The 21,677-nt window shown below is 49.0% G+C and overlaps 1 protein-coding gene across 1 annotated transcript in view; it reads left to right on the top strand.

Moving 5' to 3' along the window:
* Nucleotides 1–8: 8 nt before the first annotated feature.
* utp4 (UTP4 small subunit processome component) overlaps nt 9–21,677 on the top strand; it is a 39,713-nt gene continuing 18,044 nt past the window's right edge. Inside the window, exons 1-9 of the mRNA XM_038808427.1 lie at nt 9–23; nt 1,982–2,066; nt 12,615–12,704; nt 13,342–13,553; nt 13,680–13,851; nt 13,931–14,022; nt 16,319–16,415; nt 18,859–18,923; nt 20,719–20,841. Of these exons, the coding sequence (XP_038664355.1) occupies nt 9–23; nt 1,982–2,066; nt 12,615–12,704; nt 13,342–13,553; nt 13,680–13,851; nt 13,931–14,022; nt 16,319–16,415; nt 18,859–18,923; nt 20,719–20,841 (951 nt within the window). The remainder of the gene's footprint in view (nt 24–1,981; nt 2,067–12,614; nt 12,705–13,341; nt 13,554–13,679; nt 13,852–13,930; nt 14,023–16,318; nt 16,416–18,858; nt 18,924–20,718; nt 20,842–21,677) is intronic.

Raw genomic sequence — 21,677 nt, 5'->3', positions numbered from 1 at the left:
TGGAGGCAATGGATAGGAAGCAGGTTTGTGTGATGGACTGGGCTGTGTTCACGACTCTCTGAAGTTTCTTGCGGTCTTGGGCCAAGCAGTTGCCATACCAGGCTGTGATGCAGCCAGATAGGATGCTTTCTATGGTGCATCTGTAAAAGTTGGTAAGAGTTAATGTGCGCATGCCAAATTTCCTTAGCTTCCTGAGGAAGTATAGGCGCTGTTGTGCTTTCTTGATGGTAGCATCAACATGGGTGGACAGATTTTTGCAGATGTGTATCCCTAGGAATTTGAAACTGCTAACCATCTCCATCTTGGCCCCGTTGATGCTGACGGGTGTGTGTCTCCCTCCTGTATTCTGACTCGTTATTCAAGATACGGCTCATATCGTCAGGAAACGTATAGATGGAGTGGGAACCAAATTTTGCCACGCAGTCCTGTGTGTACAGGGAGCATAGAGAGGGGCTAAGTACGCAGCCTTGCAGGGCCCCGGTATTGAGGACTATTGTGGAGGAGGTATTGTTGTTTATTCTTACTGATTGTGGTCTGGGTTAGAAAGCTGAGGATCCAGTTGGAGAGGGAGGAGCCAAGTCCTAGGTTTTGGAGCTTTGATATGACCTTGGCTGGGATTATGGCATTGAAGGCGCAGCTGTCGTCAATAAATAGGAGTCTGATCTAGGAGTCCTTGTTGTTGAGATGCTCTTGGGATGAGTATAGGGCCAGGGAGGTGGCATCTGCTGTGGACTGGTTGCGACGGTATGCGAATTGCAGTGGATCAAGGCGTTCTGGGAGTATGGAGTTGATGCGCTTCATGACCAACCTCTCGAAGCACTTCATTACGACTGAAGTCAGGGCCACCAGACGGTAGTCATTGAGGCACGTTGCCTGGTTCTTCTTTGGCACCAGTATGATGGTGGTCTTCTTGAAGCAGGTGGAGAGGTATGGAGAAAGATTGAATCGGTTAGGATTGAATTCCCCGGAGTTCAAAGAATGAGGTAGGGTCTCCTCAAAATCTATAAAATTCTAAAAGGACTGAACAGGGTAGATGCATGAAGGATGTTCCCAATGGTGGGTGTGTCCAGAACCAAGGGTCACAGTCTGAGATACGGGGTAGACCATTTAGGACAGAGATGAGGAGAAATTTCTTCACCCAGAGAATGGTCGGCCTGTGGAATTAGTTACCACAGGAAGTAGTTGAGACCAAAACATTGCATGTTTTCAAGTAGCAGTTATATATAGTACATACATAGAACATACAGTGCAGAAGGAGGCCATTCGGCCCATCGAGTCTGCACTGACCCACTTAAGCCCTCACTTCCACCCTGTCCCAACGTAACCCAATAACCCCTCCTAACCTTTTTGGACACTAAGGGCAATTTATCATGGCCAGTCCTCCTAACCTGCACGTCTTTGGACCGTGGGAGGAAACCGGAGCACCCGGAGGAAACCCACGCAGACACGAGGAGAACGTGTAGACTCGGCACAGACAGTGACCCAGCGAGGAATCGAACCTAGGAGCCTGGCACTGTGAAGCCGCAGTGCTGTCCACTTGTGCTACCATGCTGCCCGAGTAGTTAGAGCGAAGGGGATCAAAGGATATGGGGGAAATCGGGATTAAGCTCTTGAGTGTGATGATCGTAATGAATAGAAGAGCAGACTCGAAGGGCCGAATGGCCTCCTCCTATTTTCTATGTTTCCTTCCTCTATTTGCTCTACCTGTATGGAGATGGTGAAATGGGATCTTTATTCTGTATCTTGCTGGAAGTGTTTGATATTGAGGAACGCATATTTTCTCCCCAGGAATGTATCTTGTAACTTCAGATTTAAAGTGACTGAGTGTCTGTAAAACACTTTCTTCCCCTCCAGAACTTTCATTTGTTGTGAATGCACAAAGTGAAGAATTTTATTTTAATATTATTATTAAGCCTAACTGTTTCATGTCGGGTTCTGTGAGCACTGGTCACTAATGGTTTTCTGTCTTTGTTGCCTGCAGGTTGGGTGTGAAGATGGCTCTGTCAAATTGTTCGAGATTGTTCCAGATAAAATTCAGTTTGAGAGAAGTCTGGATCGCCAAAAAGGTGCCGAGCAGAGTCAGGTTTTTGTTATAGCAGTAATCCTGAACCCAGCACCACGTCTGGCTGGAGGGACAGTCAGGTGGTCACTTTGTCTCAACATTAGCTCCTGCATGTAATTGTTGTTGGAATGTGTGTTTGAGGGCTGTAGGGAGGTTGCAATGGGTTATGAATAAAGACAGAACATGGCTGAAATGTGTGAATGGGTTTCAGGCGAATGGTAGTACAGTGATTGTACTAATAATTATTATTATTTAAAAAAATAAATAAATTTAGAGTTCCCAATTCATTTTTTCCAATTGAGGGGCAATTTAGCGTGGCCAATCCACCCAGCCTGCATATCTTTGGGTTGTGGGGGTGAAACCCACGCAAACATGGGGTGAATGTGCAAACTCCACACAGATAGTGATCCAGAGCCGGGATCGAACCTGGGACCTCGGTGCCGTGAGGCTGCAGGGCTAACCCACTGCGCCAACGTGCTGCCCTACTATTAATTAATTCCTAATTTTATTGGTACAAGGACTAGACAGAGGCCATTCCCCTGAAAAAACGCTAAACTTTTTGGATACTGTTGTGGGAATGACCTCACGGGAAGGAGCAACAACAAAACTCATTGAACCACAGTTGGCTCTGCTACATGGGAGAGGAGTAAATAGTGTGGGAATGCAATAGTTATAGGGGCTTCAATTGTAAGGGGAATATGGAGGCGTTTCTGTGGCTGCAAACGAGACTCCTGGATGGTACGTTGCCTCCCTGATGCTAGGGTCAAGGATATCTTAACAGCTACCGGACATTCTGGAGGTGGAGGGTGAACAGCCAATGGTCATGGTACACATTAGTACAAACGACATAGGTTTAAAAAAGGACAAAGTCCTAAAAGCAGAATAAAGGGAATTAGGAAGTAAGTTTTAAAAATCGGACTTCCAAGGTAGTGACCTCAGGATTACGTGCCAGTCAGAGCAGAAATAGCAGGATATAGCGGATGAATACGAGGCTGAAGAGATTGTGAGAGGAAGATTTTCAGATTCCTGGGGCATTGGGAATCGTGTTGGGGGAGGTGGGAACAAGAAAAACTGGATTGGTTACACCTGGGCTGGACTGTCCTAGGGGGGAGTATTTGCTAGAGTGGGTGGGGGTTAAACTAAAAAGGCAGAGTGATGGGAACCTTTCCAAGGAGTCAAAGGAGGGAAAAACATGGACAAGAACAAAAGACAGAAAGAGGAAAATGTGATGGGCAGAGAAATCAAGGACCCGAATTAAACAGTACAGCACAGAACAGGCCCTTCGGCCCTCAATGTTGTGCCGAGCCATAATCACCCCACTCAAACCCACGTATCCACCCTATACCCGTAACCCAACAACCCCCCCCCCCCCCCCCCCAAACTTTACTTTTATTAGGACACTACGGGCAATTTAGCATGGCCAATCCACCTAACCCGCACATCTTTGGACTGTGGGAGGAAACCGGAGCACCCGGAGGAAACCCACGCACACAGGGGGAGGACGTGCAGACTCCACACAGACAGTGACCCAGCCGGGAATCGAACCTGGGACCCTGGAGCTGTGAAGCATTTATGCTAACCACCATGCTACCCTGCTGCCCCAACCAGGACACAAAATTTTTTACCGACCAGCCTTCAGGCTTTGTGTCTTAATGTGCGAAGCATTCGCAATAAAGTGGATTAACTAATCATGCAAATAGATGTAAACGGGAACAATATCATCGGAATAGTGGAGACATGGCTGCATGGTGACTAGGGATGGGAACTGAGTGTCCATGGGTATTCTGTATTTAGGAAGGACAGTCAAAACAGAAAAGGTGGTGGAGTGGCAGTGCTGGTTAAAGAGGAAATTAAAGCAACAGCGAGAAACCATAAAATAATCTTTATTGTCACAAGTAAGATTACATTAACACTGCAATGAAGTTATTGTGAAAAGCCCTTAGCCGCCACATTCCGGTGCTTTTTCCCAAGCCGGGAACCGAACCTGGGACTCTGGCGCTGTGAAGCAACAGTGCTAACCACTGTGCTACCGTGCCACCCTATTTGTTCCAACAATGTGGAATCTGTCTGGGTAGAGCTCGGTAGCAGTGGTTAGCACTGATGCTTCACATCGCCAGGCACCCGGGTACTTGAACAGGTGCCCGAATGTGGCGACTAGGGGATTGCAGTGTTAATGTAAGCCTACTTGTGACACTAATAAAGCTTATTATTAGAGCTGAGAAACACCAAAAAACGTTAGTGGGGGTTGCATATATACCCCCAAACTACAGTGGTGATGTTGGGAATGGCATTAAACAGGAAATTAGAGACACATGATAAATGAAAATCTTGTCACTCTGGGTGACTTTAATCTGCATATAGATTGGGCAAATCAAATTCGTCACAATGCGTAGAACAGGAATTTCTGGAGGGTATACGGGATGGTTTTCTGGACCAATACGTAGAGATAACAGATTATCCTAGACATCGTACTTATAATGTACCCTTACCAAGGGTTTAAGACATGGCAGGAGATCCCAGACCCGTGTCATGCTCCTCGTGTGCGATGTGGGAGCTCAGGGACACGTCCACTGTCCCTGGCTCCTTCACGTGCAAGAAGTGTGTTCAGTTGCAGCTCTTGTTAGACCGCTTGACGGCTCTGGAGCTGCGGATGGACTCGCTTTGGAGCATCCGCGATGCTGAGGAGGTCGTGGATAGCACGTTTAGCGAGTTGGTCACACCGCAGGTGAAGGTTACTGAGGGAGATAGAAAATGGGTGACCAAAAGAAAGAGTAAGAGTAGGAAGGCAGTGCAGGTGTCCCCTGCGGTCATCTCCCTGCAAAACAGATATACCGCTTTGGATACTGTTGAGGGAGATGGCTCACCAGGGGGAGGCAGCAGCAGCCAGGTTCATGGCACCGTGGCTGGCTCTGCTGCACAGCAGGGCAGGAAGAAAAATGGCAGGGCTATAGTGATAGGGGACTCGATCGTAAGGGGAATAGACAGGCGGTTCTGTGGACGCAATCAAGACTCCCGAATGGTATGTTGCCTCCCTGGTGTAAGGGTCAAGGATGTCTCGGAGCGGCTGCAGGACATTCTGGGGGGGGGGGGGGGGGGGGGGGTGAACGGCCAGCTGTCGTGGTGCACATAGGCACCAACGATATAGGTAAAAAACGGGATGAGGTCCTACAAGCGGAATTCAGGGAGTTAGGAGTTAAACTAAAAAGTAGGACCTCAAAGGTAGTAATCTCAGGATTGCTACCAGTGCCACGAGCTAGTCAGAGTAAGAATGTCAGGATAGATAGGATGAATGCGTGGCTCGAGAGATGGTGCAAGAGGGAGGGATTCAAATTCCTGGGGCATTGGGACCGGCTCTGGGGGAGGTGGGACCAGTACAAACCGGACGGTCTGCACCTGGGCAGGACTGGAACCGATGTCCTGGGGGGGGTGTTTTCTAGAGCTGTTGGGGAGGGTTTAAACTAATGTGGCAGGGGGATGGGAACCGATGCAGGAAGTTGGAAGGTAGTAAAACAGGGACAGAAGCAAAAGGAAGTAAGGGGAAAAGTGCAAGGCAGAGAAGACATAGTCAAAAATCTAAAAGGGCGACAGTACACTGTACAGTGACTGAGGGGAGCTGAGTGAATAGGCCCAGTAATAACAAAAGGAATAAAACTGGAGATGTTAAGATTCAAAACAGAGGTAAAAAAACCAACATAAGTGTACTTTACCTGAATGCTCGTAGTATTCGGAATAAAGTAAATGAGTTGATGGCACAAATCATCGTAAATGACTATGATTTAGTGGCCATTACTGAAACATGGTTAAAGGATGGTCACGACTGGGAGTTAAATATCCGAGGGTATCAAACTATTCGGAAGGACAGAGTGGATGGTAAGGGAGGTGGTGTTGCTCTGTTATTTAAGGATGACATCGGTGCTATGGAGGATAAGGTTGAATCCATTTGGGTGGAAATCAGGAATAGTAAGGCGAAAAAGTCACTGATAGGAGTAGTGTATCGGCCACCAAATAGTAACGATATGGTGGGGCAGGCAATAAACAAAGAAATAACTGATGCATGTAGAAATGGTACAGCAGTTATCATGGGGGATTTTAATCTACATGTCGATTGGTTTAACCATGTCGGTCAAGGCAACCTTGAGGAGGAGTTTATAGAATGTATCCGCGATAGTTTCCTAGAACAGTATGTAATGGAACCTACGAGGGAACAAGCGGTCCTAGATCTTGTCCTGTAATGAGACAGGATTGATTCATGATCTCATAGTTAGGGATCCTCTCGGAAGGAGCGATCACAATATGGTGGAATTTAAAATACAGATGGAGGGTGAGAAAGTAAAATCAAATACTAGTGTTTTGTGTTTAAACAAAGGAGATTGTAAGGGGATGAGAGAAGAACTAGCTAAGGTAGACTGGGAGCTAAGACTTTATGGTGGAACAATTGAGGAACAGTGGAGAACCTTCCAAGCGATTTTTCACAGTGTTCAGCAAAGGTTTATACCAACAAAAATGAAGGACGGAAGAAAGAGGGAAAATCGACCGTGGATATCTAAGGAAATAAGGGAGAGTATCAAATTGAAGGAAAAAGCATATAAAGTGGCAAAGATTGCTGGGAGATTAGAGGACTGGGAAATCTTTAGGGGGCAACAGAAAGCTACTAAAAAACCTATAAAGAGTAAGAGTATGAGAGTAAACTTGCTCAGAATATAAAAACAGACAGTAAAAGTTTTTACAAATATATAAGACAAAAAAGAGTGGCTAAGGTAAATATTGGTCCTTTAGAGGATGAGAAGGGAGTTTTAATAATGGGAAATGAGGAAATGGCTGAGGAACTGAACAGGTTTTTGGGTCGGTCTTCACAGTGGAAGATACAAATAACATGCCAGCGACTGATAGAAATGAGGCTATGACAGGTGAGGACCATGAGAGGATTGTTATCACTAAGGAGGGAGTGATGGGCAAGCTAATGGGGCTAAAGGTAGACAAGTCTCCTGGCCCTGATGGAATGCATCCCAGAGTGCTAAAAGAGATGGCTAGGGAAATTGCAGATGCACGAGTGATAATTTACCAAAATTCACTAGACTCTGGGGTGGTCCCTGTGGATTGGAAATTAGCAAACGTGACGCCACTGTTTAAAAAAGGAGGTAGGCAGAAAGCAGGAAATTATAGGCCAGTGAGCTTAACTTCGGTAGTAGGGAAGATGCTGGAATCTATCATCAAGGAAGAAATTGCGAGGCATCTGGATAGAAATTGTCCCATTGGGCAGACGCAGCATGGGTTCGTAAAGGGCAGGTCATGCCTAACTAATTTAGTGGAATTTTTTGAGGACATTACCAGTGCAGTAGATAACGGGCAGCCGATGGATGTGGTATATCTGGATTTCCAGAAAGCCTTTGACAAGGTGCCACACAAAAGGTTGCTGCATAAGATAAAGATGCATGGCATTAAGGGTAAAGTAGTAGCATGGATAGAGGATTGGTTAATTAATAGAAAGCAAAGAGTTGGGATAATGGGTGTTTCTCTGGTTGGCAATCAGTAGCTAGTGGTGTCCCTCAGGGATCCGTGTTGGGCCCACAATTGTTCACAATTTACATAGATGATTTGGAGTTGGGGACCAAGGGCAATGTGTCCAAGTTTGCAGATGACACTAAGATTTTTTTTTTTTTTTATAAATGTTTTTATTCAGTTTTCATATTTTATATTGAACAAATTACAAATTGTTAGGAGAGAAAAAGAACAAAAAAAAACAAACAAACACGCAAAAATTAACATACAAATTTACAGGTAAGCATCTTCGTAGTAGTAACTGCGCCCGCCCCCCCCCCCCCCCCCCCCCCCTCAACATGTTTATTTAGTTTGGTTTTGGGCCTTAGCTAGCCATCGAACCCCCGTACCGAACCTGTAGCCCCCTCCCGCTACCTTCCCCCGACTATTCTTCCTCTTGTACATTGGCCACAAATAGGTCCCGGAACAGTTGCATGAATGGCTCCCACGTTCTGTGGAAGCCGTCGTCCGACCCTCGGATGGCAAATTTGATTTTCTCCATTTGGAGAGATTCCGAGAGGTCGGACAGCCAGTCCGCAGCTCTGGGCGGTGCTGCTGACCGCCAGCCAAACAGGATTCTACGGCGGGCGATCAGGGAGGCAAGGCAAGGGCGTCCGCCCTCCTCCCCAGGAATAGATCTGGCTGTTCTGAAACCCCGAAGACCGCCACTATCGGGCATGGCTCCACCCTCACTCCCACCACTTTGGACATAACCTCGAAGAAGGCTGTCCAGTACTCCACGAGTCTGGGGCAAGACCAGAACATGTGGGCGTGGTTGGCCGGGCCTCTTTGGCACCGTTCACATCTGTCTTCCACCTCCGGGAAGAACCTACTCATACGGGTTCTTGTTAAGTGGGCTCTATGTACCACTTTTAGTTGCGTCAGGCTGAGCCTTGCGCACGTGGAGGTGGAGTTGACCCTATGCAGTGCTTCGCTCCAGAGTCCCCACCCTATCTCCATCCCCAGGTCGTCCTCCCATTTCCTTCTTGTTGCGTCCAGTACGGTGTCGTCCCTATCTACCAGTCGGTCATACATGTCACTACAGTTCCCTTTCTCTAGGATACTTGCGTCCAGTAGGTCTTCCAGTAGTGTCTGTCGTGGCGGTTGTGGGTACGTCCTTGTCTCCTTTCGTAGGAAGTGTTTGAGCTGCAGGTACCGTAGCTCGTTCCCCCCAGCTAGCTGAAATTTCTCTGTCAGTTCGTCCAGTGTTGCGATCCTGTCGTCCGTGTATAGGTCCCTGACTGTCAGTGTCCCCCCGTCCTGCCTCCACCTTTTGAAGGTGGCGTCAGTCAGTGCTGGTGTGAACCTATGGTTGTTGCAGATGGGAGCCCTGTTCGACATTTTGGTCAGGCCAAGTTGCTGCCGCAGTTGGTTCCAGGATTGGAGGGTGGCTGTCACCACTGGGCTGCTGGAGTGTTTTTTGGGTGGGGATGGGAGTGCTGCCGTGGCGAGGGCCCGAAGGGAGGTTCCCATGCAGGAGGCCTCCTCCGCACGCACCCACTCAGCCTCTGGCTCCTGGATCCATCCCCTTACTCGCTCGGCTGTTGCTGCCCAGTGGTAGAATTGTAGATTCGGGAGGGCTAGCCCTCCCCTGGTTTTTGTTTTTTGTAAGACCTTCTTTGGGATCCTAGCATTTTTACCCCCCCATACGAACGCCATGATGAGTTTGTCCAGCGCTTTGAAAAAGGCCTTGGGGATGTAGATCGGAATGGATCTAAACAGGAAGAGGAACCTGGGCAGTACGTTCATTTTGGTCGTCTGAACTCTCCCCGCGAGGGAGAGCGGGAGTGTGTTCCATCTTTGCAGGTCCTTTTTAACTTCCTCCGTCAGGCTGGTGAGGTTCCATTTGTGGATCCCTTTCCAGTCATGGGCTATTTGGATCCCCAGGTAGCGGAATTTATGTCGGGCTTGATTGAACGGCAGCCCCTTTAGTGCTGCCCCCTCCCCCCCTTGCGGGTGAGATGACACTAAGATGAGTGGTAAAGCGAAAAGTGCAGAGGATACTGGAAGTCTGCAGAGGGATTTGGATAGGTTAAGTGAATGGGCTAGAGTCTGGCAGATGGAATACAATGTTGACAAATGTGAGGTTATCCATTTTGGTAGGAATAACAGCAAACGGAATTATTATTTAAACGATAAAATATTAAAGCATGCCGCTGTTCAGAGAGACTTGGGTGTGCTAGTGCATGAGTCACAGAAGGTTGGTTTACAAGTGCAACAGGTGATTAAGAAGGCAAATGAAATTTTGTCCTTCATTGCTAGAGGGATGGAGTTTAAGACTAGGGAGGTTATGTTGCAATTGTATAAGGTGTTAGTGCGGCCACACCTGGAGTATTGTGTTCAGTTTTGGTCTCCTTACTTGAGAAAGGACGTACTGGCGCTGGAGGGTGTGCAGAGGAGAATTCACTAGGTTAATCCCAGAGCTGAAGGGGTTGGATTATGAGGAGAGGTTGAGTAGACTGGGACTGTACTCGTTGGAATTTAGAAGGATGAGGGGGGATCTTATAGAAACATTTAAAATTATGAAGGGAATAGATAGGATAGATGTGAGCAGGTTGTTTCCACTGGCGGGTGACAGCAGAACTAGGGGACATAGCCTCAAAATAAGGGGAAGTAGATTTAGGACTGAGTTTAGGAGGAACTTCTTCACCCAAAGGGTTGTGAATCTATGGAATTCCTTGCCCAGTGAAGCAGTTGAGGCTCCTTCATTACATGTTTTTAAGGTAAAGATAGATAGTTTTTTGAAGAATAAAGGGATTAAGGGTTATGGTGTTCGGGCCGGAAAGTGGAGCTGAGTCCACAAAAGATCAGCCATGATCTAATTGAATGGCGGAGTAGGCTCGAGGGGCCAGATGGCCTACTCCTGCTCCTAGTTCTTACATTCTTATGTATATTGAGAAAAGAATCATTGGCAATCTAGTTGTGCAAGGCCCCTTGGGATGAGCGACCATAATAGATAGAATTCTTCATCAAGATGAAGAGTGACAGAGTTAATTCAAAGATTCGGGTCCTAAATCAAAATGAGGAAACTGCAATGATATGAGAAGCGAGTTGGCTATGACCGATTGGCGAACGTTACTTAAAGGGATGATAATGGATAGGCAATGGCAAACATTTGAAAAGCGCCTGTGGGAACTGCAAGAATTGTTTACTCCTGTCTGCCACATTAACAAAACAAAAAAGGTGGCCGGACTGTTGCTTGCAAGGGAAATTAGAGACAGTATTCAATCCAAAGAAGAAGCATACAGAACTGAGCACTGGGAGCAGTTTAGATTTTGGCAAAAGCAGATAAAGGAATCAATTAAGAAAGGGAAAACAGAGGACGAGAGTAAGCTTGCAGGGAACATAAAAACTGACTCAAAGCCTCTCAAAGAGAAAAAGATTGGTGATGACAAATGTAGGTTCCTTGCAGTCAGAAATGGGAATCTATAATAGGGGGCAAAGAAATGGCTGAGCAACTAAATACATACTTTGGTTCTGTCTTCTCAAATGAGGACACAAATAAAATACCAGAAATGTTGGGGAACACAGGGTTTAGTGGGAGGAACTGAAGGAGATCAATATTAGTAAAGAAGTGGTGTTGGGGAAATTGATGGGATTGAAGGCTGATAAATCCCCAGGGGCTGATAATCTACATCCCAGAGTACTTAAGGAAATTGCTCTAGAACATAGAACAGTACAGCACAGAACAGGCCCTTCAGCCCTCGATGTTGTGCCAAGCAACGATCACCCTACTCAAACCCATGTATCCACCCTATACCCGTAACCCAACAACCCTCCCTTAACCTTACTTTTAGGACACTACGGGCAATTTAGCATGGCCAATCCACCTAACCCGCACATCTTTGGACTGTGGGAGGAAACCGGAGCACCCGGAGGAAATCCATGCACACACGGGGAGGACGTGCAGACTCCGCACAGACAGTGACCCAGCCGTGAACCGAACCTGGGACCCTGGAGCTGTGAAGCATTTATGCTAACCACCATGCTACCGTGCTGCCCAAAATAGTGGATACAATGGTGCTCATCTTCCAGGATTCTATAGACTCTAGAACAGTCCCTGCAGATTGGAGGGTAGCTAATGTAACCCCACTATTTAAAAAGGGAGATGCAGAGAAAGCAGGGAATTATAGATAGTAAGCCTGATGTCAGTAGTGGGGAAAAAACGCTAGAATCCATTATCAAAGGTTTTATAGCAGAGCATTTGGAAAACAGTGGCAGGATCGGACAGAGCCAGCATGGATTAAGAATCATAGAATTTGCAGTGCAGAAGGAGGCTATTCGGCCCTTCGAGTCTGCACCGGCTCTTGGAAAGAGCACCCTACCCAAGCCCACACATCCACCCTATCCCCATAACCCAGTAACTCTACCCAACACTAAGGGCAATTTTGGGCACTTAAGGCCAATCCACCTAACCTGCACAGCTTTGGACTGTGGGAGGAAACCGAGCACCCGGAGGAAACCCACGCAGACACGGGAAGAAAGTGCAGACTCCGCAAAGACAGTGACCCAAGCCGGGAATCGAACCTGGGACTCTGGAGCTGTGCAGCAATTGTTCTAACCACTGTGCTTCCGCGCTGCCCAAAAAGAAAGGGAAATCATGCCTGACATCTGCTGGAATTCTTCAAGGATGTAACTAGTAGAATTGACGAGGGGGAGCCAGTGGATGTGGTTAATTTGGATTTTCAGAAAGCTTTTGACAAAGTCCCGCATAACAGATTAGTGTGTAAAATTAAGATGCATGGGATTAGGGGTAGTGTATTGAGATGGATAGAAAACTGATCGGCAGACAGGAAACAAAGAGAAGGAATTAACGGGTATTTTTCAAATTGGCAGACATGTAACTTGAAAAGTAAAGAATTTCATGGCTGTACATAAAAGATCAGGAAGTGATTAATTACATCGATCCTTCAAAAAGCTGATACTGACATGGTGGTTTAACAACTTGTCTCTGACCATAGGTTTGGATGAAATAGCAGCAGTAAGGTGATGGGTCTCTCTTTCTCTTTGGCAGGTCGTGTACTTTCCCTGGCCTGGCATAAGTCTGGCATGATGATTGTGACAGGGTCACTGGATGTTATCCGAGTTTTTGATGTGAAGTCCGGTAAGTGGGTGTGTGATTGTTATTAGTGGATTGGAGTTTACAAAGTGATCAGAGTGAAGTAGTTTGTATGCTGCCTTTACAATGCAGAGGTCTGGGTTTAAAACTTTATTATCAGTTATAGGATATTGACATTGCTGGCAAGGGCAACATTTATTGTCTGTCCATAATCGCACTTGAAGTAATAGTGAGCTTCCTTCTTGAATATCTGCAGTCTGTGATGAAGGTACACCCACAGTGCTGTTGGGGAAGGGGAGGGATCCAGACTTTTGACCTAGTGATGGTTTGGGCTTGGTGGAGGTGTTCCTGCGTACAGATGCCTTGCTCTTCTCGGTTGTACAGGTTGCAGGCTTGGGACATGCTTGGCAAGTTTCTGCGGTCCATAGTCTCGATAGTACACGCTGTGTACATACTGAATCCACACCGACTGTCTTCTCCCTCTCTCATACACTCACTCTGATATCGAGACTTGACCCAGCTCCGATTCACTGAGGGCAAAACTAATTTATTTTTAAATTTAGAGGCTTTCTTGCTTGACCCATTCTGCATTTCTTTTTTTCTTTCTGTCAATGGCATTTAACTGAATATCGGCTCCTCTTGATTGCCACATTTCCCCATGTTAATCACTCTCTCTCTCCAGGTCACAGCACACGGCGAATTCTTGTGGATCGTGGTGGTACAGCACTGCACAATTGGGAATGTGTGGTATGGAGTGTCTGCTTCCTGAGTGATTATACCATCGTCAGCGCAGATTCAGCGGGGAAAGTGCAGTTCTGGGATTGGCGGACGGGAACTCTGCTGAAAACGCATCCCATCACCAAATGTGATGTGCTGACGCTGGCGGTGAATGATGTGAGTGAGATTTTTGCCACTGGTCCAATCACTCCCCGCTCATTTAGGGACCAAACTCACCATCTCACTCCTGTCCCTGCCATGGCCTGTTGTACACTCTGCTGATCAGGATCGTTCTCTCTGCAGGCCGAGGACAGCATTGTTGCTGGGACATCAGAGGGAACTGTAGTCCAATTTCAGCTGCTGATAGTAAAATCAGGAGTTTCCGACGCCCAGTGGGTTCGCACAAAGACCTTTAAACACCACTCCCATGATGTGAGGGCTGTCGTTCACACCAAGACTGCTCTTATCTCAGGCGGTGAGTGCATCAAATCTGTTGCTAGGTTCAGTGAGCTATAAAGTAAAACATTTCTCTGAGTTACTTTCTTCCTGCTCAGGTTTGGATGCCCAACTTGTCATTCGCCCCCTGATGGACCTGGTGGAAACCAAGTCGTACGAAGCTGCTCTTCGCAAAATCCTCTTCCCACATGTAAGTATGATGTGGAGATGCCGGCGTTGGACTGGGGTGAACACAGTAAGAAGTCTTACACCAGGTTAAAGTCCAACAGGTTTGTTTCAAACACGAGCTTTCGGAGCGCAGCTCCTTCCTCAGGTGAATGGCGAGGTATGTTCGCCATTCACCTCGCCATTCACCTGAGGAAGGAGCTGCGCTCCGAAAGCTCGTGTTTGAAACAAACCTGTTGGACTTTAACCTGGTGTTGTAAGACTTCTTACAGCACATGTAACTAGTGTATAATCTGCATCTAATTACTTTCCTGCACAGACAATGAAGTAGAATTCTGAATTGAACTCTTGAGTTACGGAGCTTGTGAGCAAAGACAATCGTACTCTGCAGATGGTTTCCACGTGGGAATTGGAAAGCGGTAGCGTTGTACCTCTCTGGGACATGTTGGGCGGTCGGTGCGGTGTCGGGTCGGTGCGGTGCCGGGTCGGTGCGGTATCGGGTCGGTGCGGGGTCGGTGCGGCGCGGGGTCGGTGCGGTGTCGGGTCGGTGCGGTGCCGGGTCGGTGCGGTATCGGGTCGGTGTCGGGTCGGTGCGGGGTCGGTGCGGCGCGGGGTCGGTGCGGTGTCGGGTCTGTGCGGTATCGGGTCGGTGTCGGGTCGGTGCGGGGTCGGTGCGGTGTCTGGCCGGTGCTGGGTCGGTTGGGGGTGGTGGAGGCAGAAACCCTCATAACATTTAAGAAGTATTTAGATGAGCATTTGAAACATGATACATACAAGGAATACAGACTGGGTGTTGGAAAGAGGAATTAGAATAGATAAGTCCTTGGTGGCCGGCACAGACGCGATGGGCCGAAGGGCCTCTCTGCTGTAAAACTTTGGCTCTCTAACCAATTCAGATAAGATAGACAAGGGAAGTTTTCCGATTAATTGATGATACTAGGACAAGGGGATACAGATTTAAGGTTTTAGGTTGGAGGTGCAGGGGATGTAAAGGAGAACTGCTTTGTGCTGCAAGTGGCAATGACACAGATCTGCTGCTTATTAAAGCGTTTGCCAGCATGCTGGAAGCCAAGATGATTAATGATTTCAAAAGGGAATTGGATGGGAACCTGAAGGAGCTAAATTTTGCAGAGCTACAGAAATAGAGAATGGGATTGACTGGATTTCTCCAGAGAGAGCAGGCATGAACTCGATGGCCGAGTGGCCTCCATATCTGCCATATGACTACACTTGCATGACGGGATGCAGGCGAACAGCCAGGCATCGAGAGGAGTAAAACCTTCAGGACAAAAGGAATTAGGGAATGATTAGTCGAAATGACCCAAGTATTGCCTTCGATCCTGTAGGTGGTGTCTTGTGAAATTAGTGGAAGAACAGTTACAATGTCGAGAATGGTTATTTTGTGTTGAGGAACACTTGGGGCAGCACAGTGGCGCAGTGGTTAGCGCTGCTGCCTCAGGGCGCCGAGGTCCCAGGTTCAATCCCAGCTCTGGGTCACTGTCCGTGTGGAGTTTGCACATTCTCCCCGTGTTTGCGTGGGTTTCACCCCCACAACCCAAAGATGTGCAGGGTAGGCGGATTGGCCACGCTAAATTGACCCTTAATTGGAAAAAAATTATTGGGTAGCCTAAATTTATAAAAGAAAAGAACACTTTGCAACCATTCAGCCAGTCAGCGTGGTGGGTATGGAGCTCTCCCTGTGGGTATGGAGCTCTCCCTGTGGGTATGGAGCTCTCCCTGTGGGTACGGAGCTCCCCCTGCGCGTACGGAGCTCCCCCTGCGCGTACGGAGCTCCCCCTGCGCGCACGGAGCTCCCCCTGCGCGTACGGAGCTCCCCCTGCGCGTACGGAGCTCCCCCTGCGCGTACGGAGCTCCCCCTGCGCGTACGGAGCTCCCCCTGCGCGTACGGAGCTCCCCCTGCGCGTACGGAGCTCCCCCTGCGCGTACGGAGCTCCCCCTGCGCGTGCGGAGCTCCCCCTGCGCGTGCGGAGCTCCCCCTGCGCGTGCGGAGCTCCCCCTGCGCGTGCGGAGCTCCCCCTGCGCGTGCGGAGCTCCCCCTGCGCGTGCGGAGCTCCCCCTGCGCGTGCGGAGCTCCCCCTGCGCGTGCGGAGCTCCCCCTGCGCGTGCGGAGCTCCCCCTGCGCGTGCGGAGCTCGCCCTGCGCGTGCGGAGCTCGCCCTGCGCGTGCGGAGCTCGCCCTGCGCGTGCGGAGCTCGCCCTGCGCGTACGGATCTCGCTGTGCAAAGTGCTGGCGGAGGGCTGGGGTGGGAAACATGAAAGTGATAAGCAAATCTTTAACTCCATTCCTTGAATTCTCCACAGCGAAGCTTGGTGTGCTGCAGCCGGAAGGCAAATCTCCTCCTGTTTCAGTTTCCAGAGCATCTCGAGTTATGGCGATTGGGCAGCCCTGGAGCCATAGGTAAAGGATAATGTTTACAAAGAAACGGACATAGAAAATAGAAGCAGGAGGAGGCCGTCCGGCCCTTCCAGCCTCCTCCGCCAATCATTATGATTATGGCTGATCGTCAAGGTCAGTATCCCCATATCCCTTTCGCCCCAAGAGCTACCATAGAATTTACAGTGCAGAAGAAGGCCATTTGGCGCATCAATTCTGCACCGGTCCTTGGAACGAGCACCCTACCTACACCCACATCTCCACCCTATCCGTACACCTACATCCTATCCTCGCCTAACCTTAGGACACTAAGGGCAATTTAGCATGGCCAACCGACCTAACCTGCACATCTTTGGACTGTGGGAGGAAACCGGAGCACCCGGAGGAAACCCACGCAGACATGGGGAGAACGTGCAGACTCCACACAGACAGTGACCCAAACCGGGGATCGAACCTGGGACCCTGGAGCTGTGAAGCAACTGTGCTAATCACTGTGCTACCGTGCTTCCCCAAATTTTTTATCTAATTCCTTCTTGAAATGACAGAACGTTTTGGCCTCAACTACTTTCTGTGGGAGTGAATTCCACAGATTCACCACTCTCTGGGTGAAGAAATATCTCCTCTCCTCAATCCTAAAAGATTTGCACTGTATCCTCAAACTACGACACCTAGTTCTGGACTCCCCACCATCGGGAACATTCTTTCTGAATCTACCCTGTCTAATCCTGTTAAGAATTTTGTAAATTTCTATGGGATCCCCTCTCATCTTCTAAACTCCAGTGAATATAATCCTAACCGATTTAATCTCTCCTCATATGACGGTTCCCCCGTCCCTGGGTTCAGTCTGGTAAACCTTCGCTGCACTCCCTCCATAGCAAGAACATCCATCTACAGATAAGGAGACCAAAACTGCACACAATACTCCATGTGTGGCCTCACCAATGTCCTATACAATTGCAGTAAAACATCTCTATTCCTATACTCAATCCTCTTGTTATGAACGGCAGCATAACATTTGCTGCCTTTACTGCCTGCTGTACCTGCGCACTTACTTTCAGCGACTGATGCACGATGACACCATGTTAGCCACCATAGTAATCTAATCTGACACACTTTGCTCCTCTTACTTTTAGTTCTCTTCTTTCTGTATTTAATTCTGTTCTTTACTGAATTATTTTCTATTTCATTTTAATCATTAAATAAATGTTTCTTTCCAATGGTTGATAAATTGGCAACACAAGGATAGATTGGAGAAGGGAGGGGTTAGACTGAGGGGAGAAGGGCGGGGTAGACTAGTTTTGTTTTGACAATGGAATACTTTACGATAAGTAACCGTTGCGGCAGCAATCGTAACATCATTGAAAAGGGAATTTGCTGAGTATTTGTAAAGTAAATAAAAGGTCATGAGGGAAGAGCAAACTGGTGAGATTGGAGTTATGGTTCCAGTCAAAGGGGCTAAACATTCTCTCTGCTGCCATTTTTGGGTGATCTCTATAAACTGATTGAAATGTAAGGCCTAGTTTATCCTGTGTAAACATTGTGCTTCCTTAATCGATACATTCTAAATTGGAACTCCAGAATTTGGCACATTGAGCAACTTGAGTAACATTAAAATTAATAGGGAAGCACGGCGGCACAGTGGGTTAGCCCAGCTGCCTCACGGCGCCGAGGTTCCAGGTTCAATCCTAGCTCTGGGTCACTATCCGTGTGGAGTTTGGACATTCTCCCCGTGATTGCGTGGGTCTCTCCCCCACAACCCAAAGATGTGCAGGGTAGGTGGATTGGCCACACTAAATGCCCCTTAATTGGAAAAAAATAATTGGGTACTCTAAATTTATTTTTTTAAATTAATAATGACCGGGATTTAACACCATCACAGTCTCCGCTTTTTAAAAATAAAATTTAGTGTGCCCAATTCATTTTTTCCAATTAAGGGGCAATTTAGCGCGGCCAATCCACCTACCCTGCACATCTTTTGGGTTGTGGGGGCGAAACCCCCACAAACACGGGGAGAATGTGCAAACTCCACACGGACAGTGACCCAGAGCTGGGATTGAACCTCAACACCATGAGGCATCAGGGCTATTCACTACGCCACCGTGCTGCCCTATTGTGTCCACCTCTGTCCACCCTCACTGTGTAAGTCGAGACCCTGTACACTGTAAACCTCAATGTCTAAACTTCACATCTTCATACACATAATGCCTTGTGTTAAACTCAGGAGCCAATTAAATATATATTTGTCTCTGGCCCATTTGAGATTAATTTCTTTGCTCATGCAAAGAACACAAGTTTGTTGCCGCTCCTCATTCCTGCAGTGATTCTAGGCCTGTCCCACATCAGGCTGGCTTTGAATATTTTCCCATTTATTTGTGGACTTTGTGCTATGCGTCCAGTTTGTCCAGATTAGTTTTCATTTAATTTCACTAATGCTGCATAATGTATTTTCTCTTCCTCATTGTCTTAGGAAATCCTGGGGATGTCCTCCCAATCAGCAAAAAGCCAGTGAAACTTCTGCAATTAAAAAACAAGGTGTGTGGGAAGAACTGGACAGTTTTGGCACTGACTTTAGCAATAGATGCTTTAAACACTGACTGGGTCTGTGTGGTGTTTTGTGAGATCATGATAAACATAGCTTGCCATCAAGATGTTGACTACTTTATCCTTTCAAGCTGAATTCAGCCAAACCTGCTGTGAGAGGACCCCCCCCCCCCCCCAAAAAGACATCCTTTGCACAGGGCTCACTCTGGGAGTCACGCCCCTCTATGTTGACAGAAATAGGGATAGGAGTAGGCCTTTCTGCTCCTCGAACTTGTTCTGTCTATCAATAGGATCATGGCTGGTCTGAGTATCTGATTTCAGGCCTTAACAACCAATTCTGTGGCCTGTCCCCATAACTGCCTTGTAGATCAGAAATCTGTCTAACTTCACTTTAACTGCATTCAAAGGTGAACTACCCTTGAAGAAAATAATTTCTTCCCAACTCTGCTTTGACTGGGAGATCCCTCACTTTTAGACTATGACCACAGTTGTAGATTTCCCTATGAGAAGGAACATCCTCCCAATATCCACCCTGTGACGCCCTGTCCGAATCTTCCATGTTTCTCTCAGATCATGTCTTATTCTTCTAAACTCCAATGAGTATAAGCCCATCCTGCTCAATCGTTCCTCACAAGACAACCCATGCACCCCCTCGATTACCAAAGTTAAACTTCTCTGAAATACTTCAAATGTGCTGGGCTCAGTAACCCGAACTAACCCTAACCCACCCCCCAGCGTGTGTAGGTACTGGGCTCACTAACCCTAACCCACCCCCCAGTGTGTGCAGGTACTGGGCTCACTAACCCTAACCCACCCCCCAGTGTGTGCAGGTACTGGGCTCACTAACCCCCCCCCCCCCCCCCCCCCCCCCCCCCAAGCGTGTGCAGGTACTGGGCTCACTAACCCTAACCCACCCCCCAGCGTGTGCAGGTACTGGGCTCACTAACCCCCCCCCCCCCCCCCCCCCCACCCCCCACCCCCAGCGTGTGCAGGTACTGGGCTCACTAACCCTAAACCACCCCCCAGCGTGTGCAGGTACTGGGCTCACTAACCCTAACCCACCCCCCAGCGTGTGCAGGTACTGGGCTCACTAACCCTAACCCACCCCCCAGCGTGTGCAGGTACTGGGCTCACTAACCCACCCCCCCCAGCGTGTGCAGGTACTGGGCTAACTAACCCTAACCCACCCCCCCAGCGTGTGCAGGTACTGGGCTCACTAACCCTAACCCACCCCCCAGCGTGTGCAGGTACTGGGCTCACTAACCCTAACCCACACCCCCAGCGTGTGCAGGTACTGGGCTCACTAACCCTAACCCACCCCCCAGCGTGTGCAGGTACTGGGCTCACTAACCCACCCCCCCCCCCCCAGCGTGTGCAGGTACTGGGCTCACTAACCCACCCCCCAGCGTGTGCAGGTACTGGGCTCACTAACCCTAACCCCCCCCCCAGCGTGTGCAGATACTGGGCTCACTAACCCTAACCCACCCCCCAGCATGTGCAGGTACTGGGCTCACTAACCCACCCCCCAGCGTGTGCAGGTACTGGGCTCACTAACCCTAACCCCCCCCCCAGCGTGTGTAGGTATTGGGCTCTCTAACCCTAACCCCCCCCCCCCCCAGTGTGTGCAGGTACTGGGCTAACTAACCCTAACCCCCCCCCCCCCAGTGTGTGCAGATACTGGGCTCACTAACTCTTCCCCCCCCCCCACCCCCCCCAGCGTGTGCAGGTACTGGGCTTAATCTCCTGTTGCTGATTTTGGTTCTGTCTTGTCACTTTTCCTATGTAGGGTTGTGACCACATACGGTGCTGTGCGCTCTCTCTCTGTGGGACCTGGATTGCATTCTCGACGATCTACAGAGTCCGTCTTTATCGACTGCAGTATGAAAATGATTCAGTCACAGTTAATGCGGTAGGTCAGATGTCAGGGTTGTAAGATACAAAATTGTGGTGGGAGAATTTTTGAGGTGTGTTGTCATATTGTAATTTGGTTTGAATAAAGGTGGGTGGGGGAGGTTGGAGGTGTGGTGTGGAGATGTGTGTGAGACACGATCTATGTAACGCTTTTGTGTGTGAGACAAGGGGCGAGATTCTCCGCAAATGCGGAGAATCGTAAAGGCTGCCATGAGACAGGCCGACAGGCAGCCTTCACGGCCACTTCTGGGGCCGAGTCTCTCTCCCCCCCCCCCCCCCCCCTCCCCCGGGCGGGGCTAGGAGTGCGGCCCCATGCGTCACGGCAGCGCGGCCTTGACGACGGCCTCTAGATGCCCCAAACGGGCATCTAAACCAAATTACAATATGTCATATTGTAATTTGGTTTGAATAAAGGTGGGTGGGGGAGGTTGGAGGTGTGGTGTGGAGATGTGTGTGAGACACGATCTATGTAACGCTTTTGTGTGTGAGACAAGGGGCGAGATTCTCCGCAAATGCGGAGAATCGTAAAGGCTGCCGTGAGACAGGCCGACAGGCAGCCTTCACGGCCACTTCTGGGGCCGAGTCTCTCCCCCCCCCCCCCCCCCCCCCTCCCCCGGGCGGGGCTAGGAGTGCGGCCCCATGCGTCACGGCAGCGCGGCCTTGACGACGGCCTCTAGATGCCCCAAACGGGCATCTGCCGGCCGTTTCACGACGGCAGTGAGCAGGTGTGTTTGCCGCCGTGTTGAAACGGGCGTGAAGGCCTGGCTGCTCGGCCCATCGGCCTCGGGGAATCGCTGCTTGCGGTGATTCGTGGCGTGTGGGGGGGGGGGGGGG

This window comes from Scyliorhinus canicula, chromosome 9, assembly GCF_902713615.1.
Source record: "Scyliorhinus canicula chromosome 9, sScyCan1.1, whole genome shotgun sequence".
Taxonomy (NCBI): domain Eukaryota; kingdom Metazoa; phylum Chordata; class Chondrichthyes; order Carcharhiniformes; family Scyliorhinidae; genus Scyliorhinus; species Scyliorhinus canicula.
The sequence above is the reverse complement of the archived record's forward strand: the minus strand, read 5'-3'. Positions and strand labels throughout refer to the sequence as shown.